Source organism: Balaenoptera acutorostrata, chromosome 8, assembly GCF_949987535.1.
Source record: "Balaenoptera acutorostrata chromosome 8, mBalAcu1.1, whole genome shotgun sequence".
Taxonomy (NCBI): Eukaryota; Metazoa; Chordata; class Mammalia; order Artiodactyla; family Balaenopteridae; genus Balaenoptera; species Balaenoptera acutorostrata.
Genome location: NC_080071.1, coordinates 55,287,629 through 55,300,208, shown reverse-complemented (window position 1 = coordinate 55,300,208; position 12,580 = coordinate 55,287,629). Strand labels below are relative to the sequence as shown.

At 39.6% G+C, this 12,580-nt stretch overlaps 1 protein-coding gene across 9 annotated transcripts in view; it reads left to right on the top strand.

Annotated features, from left to right (window-relative positions):
* Window positions 1-12,580, top strand: part of HECW2 (HECT, C2 and WW domain containing E3 ubiquitin protein ligase 2) — a 434,057-nt gene that overhangs the window by 263,396 nt on the left and 158,081 nt on the right. For 7 of the 9 annotated variants that reach the window (XM_057550882.1, XM_057550884.1, XM_057550885.1 and 4 more), the window contains 2 exons: window positions 2,596-2,703; window positions 11,603-11,697. In XM_057550882.1, the coding sequence (XP_057406865.1) occupies window positions 2,596-2,703; window positions 11,603-11,697 (203 nt within the window). Of the gene's footprint in view, window positions 1-2,412; window positions 2,455-2,595; window positions 2,704-6,198; window positions 6,295-11,602; window positions 11,698-12,580 lie in introns of those variants that run through there. The other 2 variants (XM_057550888.1, XM_057550887.1) reach the window with 2 other exon arrangements.

Here is a 12,580-nt window from a genome sequence, read left to right as displayed (position 1 = left end):
TAAATATCAGTGTTGTGGTTCTATTTTTGTGATGGAATGGAGTGGATCGCCTTGCGTTGTTTATCTATGAGGGGAGGTGATGCCCTGAGTCAGTTATGCCTTTCCATTCTTACAAGAACAGTGGCTGCTTCTTGGCCTTTTCACAATAAAGAATCTTTGACTTATACTGTGCTGATTACAGATAGCAGGAAAGGACCATTCCTCCCAAACTTCTTTGACTTCTCAATGTGATGAAACCAGTGGGCCCCAAGGACAACCACTGGATTGTCACCCTGTCGGCTTAATTCCAGCTCTCAGTTAAAGTGTATCCCTAATCTTCCCTCCTGGGAAAGGGATTTGGGGAAGCAAATAAGGTACATCTGATTTTAAGAGCCAGTATCTCTGCACACATTTTTGTGTACCTATAAAACTCTGAATGGTCTCTTTTTCATGTTTTTAGTTTCATTTCCTATTCCAGGGCCCTAGGACAGAACTTCAAACTAGTGTGATGTGAGCAAGTTAAAGAATGTGAATCCCTTGCGCCTTCAGGGTGGGGCAGAGCCTGGGGCAGCCAGAGCACCCCTACTATAATCTTAAGTTGTAAGTGTCTCTTTCATGTACTCCAGTGTGTCCTACAAATATTACCATCTTCTTAGTGCCATGAGGTCAGAGAGCTTGGAGAATGCTACTTTCAGGCTGTTCTTTGGATCTGTTCTTTCTGTCCTTCTTCCTCTTTCCTCTTCTTGTATTGACTCAAGGTCTACTGCTACCGACCTTTTGTAAACGATTGTCCTAGCCAACCTGATAACTTAGTTGGTGTCTCCTGAACACTGTCCATGGCCAACCTGTGCTGTCTTGACTCAGTTTCATAGCTCAGTGTTCCTTTGTTTCATCCCATCTTGATTCTGTTATATTCTACCAGCTTTGGTCTTCCTTTTCTTTCTTTCTTTTTTTTCAATTTAACATCTTTATTGGAGTATAATTGTTCTACAATGGTGTGTTAGTTTCTGCTTTATAACAAAGTGAATCAGCCATACATATACATATATCCCCATATCTCCTCCCTCTTGCATCTCCCTCCCACCCTCCCTATCCAACCCCGCTAGGTGGTCACAAAGCACCGAGCTGATCTCCCTGTGCTATGTGGCTGCTTCCCACTAGCTATCGATCTTACATTTGGTAGTGTATATATGTCCATGCCACTCTCTCACTTCGTCCCAGCTTACCCTTCCCCCTCCCCGTGTCCTCAAGTCCATTCTCTACGTCTGCATCTTTATTTCTGTCCTGCCCCTAGGTTCTTTAGAACCTTTTTTTTTTTTCAGATTCCATATGTATGTGTTAGCATACGGTATTTGTTTTTCTCTTTCTGACTTACTTCACTCTGTATGACAGACTCTAGGTCCATCTACCTCATTACAAATAACTCAATTTCGTTTCTTTTTATGGCTGAGTAATATTCCATTGCATATATGTGCCACATCTTCTTTATCCATTCATCTGTCAATGGACACTTAGGTTGCTTCCATGTCCTGGCTATTGTAGATAGAGCTGCAATGAACATTGTGGTACATGACTCTTTTTGAATTATGGTTTTCTCAGGGTATATGCCCAGTAGTGGGATTGCTGGGTCGTATGGTAGTTCTATTTTTAGTTTTTCAAGGAACCTCCATACCATTCTCCATAGTGGCTGTATCAATTTACATTCCACCAACAGTGCAAGAGGGTTCCCTTTTCTCCACACTCTCTCCAGCATTTATTGTTTGTAGATTTTTGATGATGGCCCTTCTGATTGGTGTGAGGTGATACCTCATTGTAGTTTCGATTTGCATTTCTCTAATGATTAGTGACATTGAGCATCCTTTCATGTGTTTGTTGGCAATCTGTATATCTTTGGAGAAATGTCTGTTTAGGTCTTCTGCCCATTTTTGGATTGGGTTGTTTGTTTTTTTGATATTGAGCTGCGTGAGCTGTTTGTAAATTTTGGAGATTAAGCCTTTGTCAGTTGCTTCGTTTGCAAATATTTTCTCCCATTCTGAGGGTTGTCTTTTCGTCTTGTTTATGGTTTCCTTTGCTCTGCAAAAGCTTTGAAGTTTCATTAGGTCCCATTTGTTTATTTTTGTTTTTATTTCCATTTCTCTAGGAGGTGGGTCAAATAGGATCTTGCTGTGATTTATTTCATAGAGTGTTCTGCCTATGTTTTCCTCTAAGAGTTTTATAGTGTCTGGCCTTACTCTTCCTTTTCTTTTGATAAAGGATTTTATAGATGGGAGCTCACCCAACCCCTTTCTTATGTATCATCTCATTGCTGGTTGACGAGCAGTCGTACCCTTTGTTCTTTGCAGTTTTGTCTTTTGGCAACAATGACCAACCTGGCCAAGCCCGGACATGCCATCTCCTTTCCACCTTCCCACCCTCCTCCCCAATTCTCCTGTATAAATGCAGGTGTAGAAATTCAGGGTAATCTGCTGGGAAGAAGTAAGTCATTAACAATAGTGTTCATTAATATTTCCCCTTTATTTCTTTTCCATTTATTTTAGAACTTGTATTAGTCTTTGAGCTAAGGAAAGACAAAGAGGTTATAATTAAGATTAAAAAGTGTTTCTTTGGTTTTTTCAGATGAGAATTCTCCAGCCAACTTCTGGGATTCTAAAAACAGGGGTGTAACTGGAACACAAAAAGGACAAATTGTATGGAGAATTGAGCCTGGGCCCTATTTCATGGAGCGTAAGTAACTAAGTGTGAAATATAAGTTTGTGATTGAACATTGCAGAAGTATGCAGAAATCTATGGAGTCTTTCCTGAATTTTATTGTAAAAGTTTTGGGCTCTGGTTTATTCATGTATGCCATGTTGCCCCAAACTGGAAAATATATTGTTTTGGAAAATACTCATTAGAGAATGTTCATATAATTTGAAAAACTTGTGTGTGTAAAATGTACCTGATGAATGTATGGTATATAAATTATGTATGGTTATTTTAATACTTTACACATTTTTATATACCCTTATATCTTATTTATAATTAATATTATATTAATTACAAGGAGCAGAAAGAATAATCAAGATTTCAGTTAATCTAAGAATTTTATTTGCCCATAGAATACTTCACTATTATTTTTCCCAGCAGCAGAATAAGTTTTGCATTTGGGTCTTGGTCTTTCCAAGTGTAGATGAGATAGTGTGGGGCACACTGCCATAGAGGTCATTTCCTAGGAATCAGAAATTGACTGCAAATAACCATTACCCAGTTGATCTGATTTACATTGATACTTACTTATAAATACAAATGCTTATGTATAGTACTTATATATAGTATTATTTATATGATTTACTAGTTGGTCCAGGTTAACTTCTACATTTACAGAATTTATTTTTCTTTAATGTAGAAAAAAATGAGCTCTTTAAAATTCTTCTGAGCTCTTTAGCTCTGTGTAAGAATTAAATTTTCTATAGGCAAGGGATTTAATATAAGAAAGTGTGTGGATACTGGTACTTAAGAATGGTAATTATTAAACCATAAAATATAAAGTAAGTTTGATTAAATGGAAATCTGATGTAAGCATGTCTTTTTTGAAGCATGTAAAACTTCTATAATATAAAAAGTCATTTTAAAAGATTAACATCTATTATTTTGAATTGCCATGAAAGACACCAGATAATTTCTTTGACCATCCTTACTTGTAGGTCAGCATTTCATAGTTTTCTTGAATCCCACTTCTGTCCTCTAAGGACTGTCTTTTTTTTTCATAGTTCAATTTCTGGCTAGATTTTCTCCTTACATGGAATGTAGTTTTTAAGGGAAAATGCTCATGATATAACAATAAGCGGGAAGCAGATACATACAGCATAATCCCAGCTAATACAGCATGTAGGAAAAAGTCTGGAAGGAGATTTGCCAAAATGTGAACAAGGGTTGTATCTGGGAGGTGAGATTATGGGTGATTTGTTTTTATTGCCTATTTGTACTTCTCTTTACTTTCCAACATTGGTCCAGCTGCCATTACTAAGTAATGAGAAAAATAAGTGATAAAAGAATCTGGTGAAAATGGAATGGGAAATAGCTGGGTTTACTTTCAGTGTAATTCCTCCTTTGAAAAGATCCCAGGGCTTAAGAGGATGATCTAGCTGAGAAGTATTGCCAACTGAACTTCAGGGAAAAAGGCAAAACAACCTTCCTGTTTGCTTTAAAATGCTGAAGATGGCTAGGAATGGTTGCCTGTTGATGGAGTGCGCAGATTCACATTATAGGGCTCATGTGAACACCTGGGAAGAAGTCAGTACCACACACTGCTATAATTTGTAACATTATGTATAAAAAAACCATTTACAGAGTATCCCACTTGACATGATTGATTTTCTTTCTCCATGAAGTATGAATTAGAGATTCATAATGTCCTGGCTGATTAGGGTATAGTAAACATCTCTGGCATGACACAATTTTTTCTTTACATCTCAGTCTTAGTATTTAACAGAAATGGGCTTGATATTGAAGCTAGGAATTGGGAATGCTTTTGCTTTTCTCCTCTAATTTAGCATTTCCACCTTAATTCTTCACACACAAAATTGGGGGTATTGTGTAGCATGGTTGTAAAACTGGAAATATTTAGTAATGCATTTTTAAGGACTGAGAAAAGTTGTATAAGTTAAAGTGCAAGACAGTGAATAGGAATTACAGAAAGATTTGGCTTTAGAATAAGTTTATCTTCATTCATCAGAATGGGATCTCCCCCAACACACATCCCTATCCTTTCAAAATCCATTCATTGTAAAAACGTCAGGTGGTGTTTATATCAGTGCTTAGAAGTGTAGTCTGTGTCTCTTAGATCTCTTAGACATCAATTTTTTTACCCCATGTTTGGCTAGAGCAGACCTAAGGGGACTTCCCAGCATAATGAAGTTTTGCTTGAATCTCTGGAGATGATGGTGTGAAACAAAAAAATTGGGATTGGGGGGATGGGTTAAAAACTTCTATGTTTTCAGCCTCTGATCTTGAAAACTTATGACATTTAAAAATTTTTGCTTTCATCTTCAGAGAGAAAATTTATCTTTAGCTAATCAGAAGTCCAAGCAAAGTAAATTCTCTGAAAATCGACCTGAGTTCTTGGGCAAACCTGGATTTGAGCACTATTTAACCTGTTTCTGAAAGTAAAGATGGCTTTGGTTTATCTGAATAAACTCCAGAGGAGGCAGGAGGCCCAGACTTATATTATTATGGGACCTACTGGAATGAATTTGAAGGACAAAGACAGGTTTAATTCTGAGTAAATGACCTTCCTAGACATTGGAGAGGAGGATCAGCTTCATCTGCACTTACTTGTCATAGGACTGTCACAGTTCCTCAAATGAGCTTATGCTTGCAGAAAATGAATGGGTCACCTGGGCAATATGTATTCTTGAGTTTTGAAATGTAAGAGGTTTCAGAAATTGTCTTGGCATGCTAGGATATCTATTTTATTCTACATAGTCTTTCATAGACTATGGTCATTCATTCATTCATTCAGACCTGCTTTTTGTCCTTCCTTCATTTCTTCTACTTATCTGTCCATCTATGTCCCCAACCATCGTGAAGTATTTAGCTAAGTGTCAACTTTGTGCCAGGCAGTATTCGAGAACTCACTGATTCCTGGATCAGTGAATAAGCTTAGAAATAGTCAGCTTCATTGCTGTTTACTTAACTGCTTTGTGATCGTTAATGATAATAACAGGACATTGCCATTTGTACAAATTACATAGTGCTTTCACATACCTTACCTATCTCAGCCCTAGGAAGTGGACAGGATTAGGAAACTGCATAGCAGAGGTGCATGTGGCTTGTGTAAGTGAGAGCCTCATCTCTGATTGGCGCTCAGGTTAGCGTGCTTTCTAAGATGCGGTGCCTTGCCCAAACAGAACCTTTGTGGGTGACTTTTTATTGGGTGGGGGGAACGGGGTGGCCTCAGCCTCTTATTTGTACTGTCAGAGCCCCTGCTCTAACCTCCATTCATAAGCCCCTTCCCACCAACATCAGAAGGGCCTTTTTGCCCCTTAGATGGAGGTTTGGTGCTTTTCATTCTCTGCCAGCATACTTTACGTTTTATTGCCTATTTCTACTTCTCTTTACTTTCCAACATTGGTCCAGCTGCCATTACTAAGTAATGAAAAAAAACAAGGTCCAGTTACTTCTCTAATCCTATTAGGTTCTTCCACATTATACTGATATTGTCTGTCTTTGATTTTCAAGATTGTTTTTCTGAGTTTTAGCAGGGGAGGGCCTGGCCCTTTCAGGTTGCATTGGCCCTTGTTAAAGAGAAGACAACCTGCGGTACCGTATAAACAGGTGAGCACGTCCCTAGAAATGTGGGTAAATTTCTTCAAAAGCATGAGAATTAGAATGTGTTTACTCTTTCCCAACTTGTGGCCTCTGAATAAAAGAGCTTATCAGTAGGAATCATAATATTAAGAATATAATAAAGGCATAAAGGCAGTGGTTAAAATCATGTTTTTGAATAAATTCCTATTAGCTTGATTTTTTTTTAGATTATTCTATTTTAATGAAACAGAAATGATTAAAGGAAGAAGAACATTTCCATTCCATCCATCTTTACGGTTCAAAATAGTCAACTTCTAGAACTTGAGAAAAATCCAGATTTTCTAAATAGGAGCAAGCTATTAACTACTACCTAAGTGAATCTTGTAGCTATTTAAGGTGATGGGTGGTGTTTCAAAGATCCCAGTCTTTGAAACAAAACCATTTCTTGCAGGGAGTGGCCTGTAGAACCTTTTTCCGAGAGGGCTTGGAATCTTATACCAGTGCCTAGAATTAAAACGTAGCTGAGTTGAGATTGCTTTTTAAAAATAAATTTTGAACAGATAATAGATGAAAAGAGTATAATGTTAAAAAGACACAAAAATGAAAGTAAATTAATCTCCCCAGCTTCATGCCCTAGTCACCAGTTTCCCCTCTCTGAAGGCAATCAGTTTTACCAGTTTCATGTGATCGTTCTAGAAGTATTTTATTCATATACAAACACGGAGATATTTTCTTCCTTTAGGCAGATGGTAGAATGATTGCTTTAAAATGCAATGTCATAATGACACGATTACAGAAACCCCTTTACTTGGGAACAAGTTTAAGTTCTTTCTACCTTCCCAGTCACCCCCAACAAGTACAAAGTGCCATCTTTGGACAGTGGTCACCCACCCCCCATCTGTGGTGGACGTGGAGCTGGCATGCTCTTGCTCTGGGGGACCTCTTCATTTGTATTTAATGGAAGCTGGTAAGTTAAAATTTTAAAAATAAAAGCCTTTCTATGTCTTATCAGCATTTAAATAGAGGCAGCTAAATCTTTTAGTAACTCTATAAACGAAAGTGTCCAGAAGATTATTGAAAGGGGCCAAAATATATTTCTGTGATTCATGACTGGCTTCAGCTGTTCTGAAGGGACCTGAGAGAGAGAAGATGCCACTCGGCAATGCTTTCTTCCTTCCGGGAGCTGGCCCAGACTGTAGGTCCTTCTAGGTTAATGTGGGAGGCCTCACCCTTCTCCTGGTTCACTGCCTCTAAGGCAACATTTTTTTTTTATTGAAGTATAATGGATTTACAATGTTGTACCAATCTCAGCTCTACAGCAAAGTGACTCAGTTATACACATATAGACATTCTTTGTTTATATTCTTTTCCATTATGGTTTATCCCAGGATATTGAATAGAGTTCCCTGTGCTATACAGTAGGACCTTGTTGTTTTTCCATTCTAAATGTAATAGTGTGCATCTACCAACCCCAAACTCCCAGCCCATTCTTCTCCCTTCCCCCCCTCCCTCTTGGCAACCACAAGTCTGTTCTCTATGAGTCTGTTTCTGTTTTGTAGATAGGTTCATTTGTGCCGTATTTTAGATTCCACATATAAGTGATATTGTATGGTATTTGTCTTTCTCTTTCTGACTTCACTTAGTGTGATAAGCTCTAGTTGCATCCATGTTGCTGCAAATGGCATTATTTCGTTCTTTTTTATGGCTGAGTAGTATTCCATTGTATATATGTACCACATCTTCTTTATCCATTCACCTGTCGATGGACATTTAGGTTGTTTCCATGTTTTGGCTATTGTGAACAGTGCTGCTATGAACATAGGGGTGCATGTATCTTTTTGAATTATAGTTTTGTCTGGGTATATTCCCAGTAAGGCAACATGTTTTTATAAGCGGTAGCTTTGGAGAAAATACTCTTCTTTTTTTATAATCCAAAGGAATAGTTATATGTATTCCCCCTCCATAATTTGAGGCCTAATTAGCTGCCACATCAGGCTGTGGAGAAACCGTTGTCAGGTAGAATGCTCCTTAGTCCATATCCTTCATCTTTCCTGCCTGTGAGCAGGGCTGGCCCTGTGGCCAGTGCCTCCTCCCTTATCTGATGCTCCATCATAACGCCCATGTTTGCTTTCACCTGTTCTTGTATCTATTTCTCAGCAATAGCTTTCTGGTCTCCTCTTACAGTTAGAGTTTAAAATTGTAGCTAAAATAGAAGCATGAATACCAACTTCTCTTTTCCGCCCTTTTGAGTAGTCTTCCCAGTTACCTCTTCTCATAACTAACATGTTCAGGGACATTAATCAAAATTCTGCTCTCTCTTCTCTCTCTTCCTCAGAGGGGATGTTGCTTAGTTACACCATTCTTTAAAATCTTGAGTGACCTTCTAAAACACTAAATGATATGTGAAGATGAAACCTCCCACTCAGCATGAAACATTCCTCTATTTTAGGGGCAGAAGTCTCCACTGGTGTCCTCCTGAACAGTTGAGATGCAAGCAACTAGTTCTGTTGGGTACTGGGTTTTTCTCTCTGGTGACCAGGACCAGCCTATGCATTTGGTTTTGTAACTGGTGATCTGTGTAAGTCCCCTTGGCTTTACACTGAATCTTAAAGCATTGTGAAGCTGTCAGCTCTGTGGGGTTTTTTTGTTTTGTTTTTTAAAATTAATTAATTAATTAATTAATTAATTAATTTTTGGCTGTGTTGGGTCTTCGTTTCTGTGCGAGGGCTTTCTCTAGTTGCGGCGAGCGGGGGCCACTCTTCATCGCGGTGCGCGGGCCTCTCACTATCGTGGCCTCTCTTGTTGCGGAGCACAGGCTCCAGACGCACAAGCTCAGTAGTTGTGGCTCACGGGCCTAGTTGCTCCGCGGCATGTGGGCTCGACCAGGGCTCGAACCCGTGTCCCCTGCATTAGCAGGCAGATTTTCAACCACTGCACCACCAGGGAAGCCCCAGCTCCGCGGTTTTCGGTGATCATGTCCACAAAATCTGCTGTGCACAATGAGAATGAGTTTATCTTATAGTTTCAGGGATTCTAATTTATCACGGGGGTTGGAGATTTTTGTTTTAGCAAGAAGTAAAGTAACAGAACGGGTCAGCTAGCAAAGCTGGTCTGGCTAGCAGCATCTACAGATAAAAATAAGCAGACACTTTTTGGGGTCTGTTTCCTAGTCTTTTACCTCGCTGACTATTAAAACATTAGAAAAGAGGAGGTGGCATCCTAACTTGAGAGGGAGTTCGGGGAAGATGTCTTGTAAAAATGCACTTCTCTTTATTGAAAAACAAGCTGCTCACTGACTGGCCATTGGCTGGGTCTGTGAGGCACTGCTGCAGGCAGATTCACAGACTGCTGGTTCCCGGCATGTAGAACGTGATATTAATGAGCTCATGCCCGCAGAATTCAGTCCTCCCGCCTGTCACCGAGCTTGTTCTGCTTTGACAGGCCTTGTGCATGTTACTTAGCTTTGTCCTTGCAGAATACATGCTATTGGTCTTGAAGGAAAGCAAGTGGGACAGCGGTTTACTCAGATCTATAGTTATTACATTTCCATAATCACCAAAAACCTGTGTTAGTGCTCACTCAAGTCACTTATGTCGGGCTCCAGGGGATTCATAGTAAAGCTAGAATTGCTGCCAAGGTCGTCTTGCTGGTCCTCAAGCCAGCATGCTCATTCCTGCTTCCCTGTTTTTGCCACTACTCACTCCTAACTCTCTCCAACCCCATTTTTCTCAGCTGAACGTTTGAGTTCTGTTTGTTCCATGAGACCTTTCTGACTCCACTGTGCCCTCACGTGGAATATTTTCCACGATCTCCACGTTTCTACCTGGCACTCTGCCTCTTCAGTGCTTCTCTTCTGGATTTTGTCATCTTAACAGCTGCACTATAAAACACCTGCTAGACCAGAAACCTCTCTCTGATTCCCTTGCGCTGTCTAGCATAGTGCTGGGCATGGTAAAAATCTTTCACTTCATGAGGCCAACTGTGTTGTGAATCACTGCATCATGATTAACGTACGTAATGGAAAGACTCGGTATTTTACCCATGATAGACCTTTTTTTTGAGATTTAGTATTTTTTCATTGATGGGAAATAATATTATATTTTTATATGTAATATTCCTAAATATTCCTATATAAGTTCCTAAAGTAGGATTTTTCTTTAATCATTGTATCTTTTTCTTAAAATAAGCAAACCAGCTACTCTGTAGGAGACCATTTGGTGCTGTCAGGAAAGTCAGTGCAAGATTAGTTTCCTTGGGGAATCACATCGAGTGGTCCCACTTTAATAATCCAGGTGACTCAGTTGAGAGGGTAACTCCACTCCTATAGGCTAGGACTCTCCTCTGCAGCCTGCCCATCAGCGTCATTGCCTATATTAAATGACACCTTGGGAAAAAAGACATCTCACAGTGAAACTTCAGTGACTCAGATGCTCTGTATACAGAGAAATTTCAGTGACTCTGGGTTTTATCTTTGACACTTGTTGGCTTCATGGTAATTGTAGTTACTTTCCAAAAACAATAATTGACATTTGTATTGCTTTTTATCAAGTTCAAATTATATAGTATATAGATATATATACATACACAAGCACCTATAGTTATATCCAATATATATACATACACCCGTACACACCTGTGGAGATGTAGATATATATTTACTGGTGGTTCCAAAATATGGTCCCTACTAGTGGCTACATTTAAGTCACTTGGGAAATTAAAATAATACAGGTTCCCAGACCCTCTTACCACAGAGTCTCCTACAGCATTCTTTTATACTCTGTTAGTCTGCTCTTTTTTTATTCCCATTGACAGCTGCAGTCTGTCTATATTGTAGAGGATAGGAATGAAGGCTTTGGAATGGGGCAAAGCTCCATTTGATGGGGGTTGAGTCCTGACTCTGTCGTTTCTTGCTTGTTTGACTTTCGGCAAACCTCGATACTTCAGCTGTTCTATGGGGACAAGAATTTCTGCCTCCCGAGGTAGATATGAGGGGTCAGTAACAATGGGGGCAGAGACGCAGCCCTGTGGTCCATCAGCAGCTCCTCAGTGAGTGGTAGCTAGTCTTATTCTTATCTCTACACTACTTATATTTTGGCGTGTTGTTTTTGTGCACTGTTTTTCTAATATATTTGGGGTGTTCTTAGAAATTTTCAGAGAAGCCTATAAAATCAAACAGGAATTGGTATAATCTGTTGCCTCTGACTGGAAAAGAAGGGATCGCTCAAAGAGTCCTGAGTGGGATTTTCTGAGAGGTGGCGAGGTGGATTTCCTCAGGTGATGCCTAAGGGACTTGTTTCAGTGTTTAAATTACTGTTTTTCTCCAATCAATTTACAGCGGAGATAAAAATCTGTTTCAAATACTACCACGGCATTAGTGGAGCCCTGCGAGCCACGACCCCCTGCATCACGGTGAAGAACCCCGCTGTGATGGTGAGTGCCCCTCAGGCTGCTTCCTTGAGCCTCAGTCCCGGAGGCCTTGGTTTCTATTTTTGCCCGTGCAGCTATGGCAGGGTTATGGGAAACAATGCAAAGGAAACACATAGCAGTGTGGGCGCCGTTTTGGGAAAGGAAATAACTTACAGGATGGCTTAACTAAATCCATAATGTAAACCAGTGGGAAAATATGGCTTGAGTTATAATAATTCTGTATATAGTCAACTCTCCAGGGAACCTATTCCTGAAGGAAATTGGTGCGTGCCCATCCATCGTGGAAGGTTCTTTTTAAACTTTGTCAGGGTGGCCAGTTGGTAGGAAATGGTGGCGTTTTGCATCTTATGTGAATTTAATTTACATGAACTCAGTGAGTAAAAGAGAGAGAAAAAAAAAAATTTAAGTAGTGGGTGATTCTCCCTGCCAGTCAGTTTAACAGACTTTTACCCCAAAGAGAGTGTGAGATGGGGATTACGAATGTGCCGTTCCTGCAGGACAGAGTGTGGGATCCCTCTTGATGCTGAATTGATCTATAGTGCTTAAAGGTACCACACATAAGTTTGGTATCACGTGGCCACTCAACAGAAGCCAACCTTTTCACCAGGTCCTCAATTAAAGAAAGAGATATCTAACTTAGCTTCGGAGAAAACTGATTGTGCTGGACTTTTGAAGGAAAGTATGTCCATTTCCAACATGGTACTTTCTTAAGAATTACTTTTCACAATTTCATGATTTTTCACTTCACCAACTAACTTTAGAATCTAACAGCTTCACAGGATGCACTCCATTGTACATGGGTGGTTGAACTCAGATGATTCTTGGAGTCCAAGATATATAAATCATTGCAGTGTTTATAAGTCATTAATAACAATCAGGTCGTGAA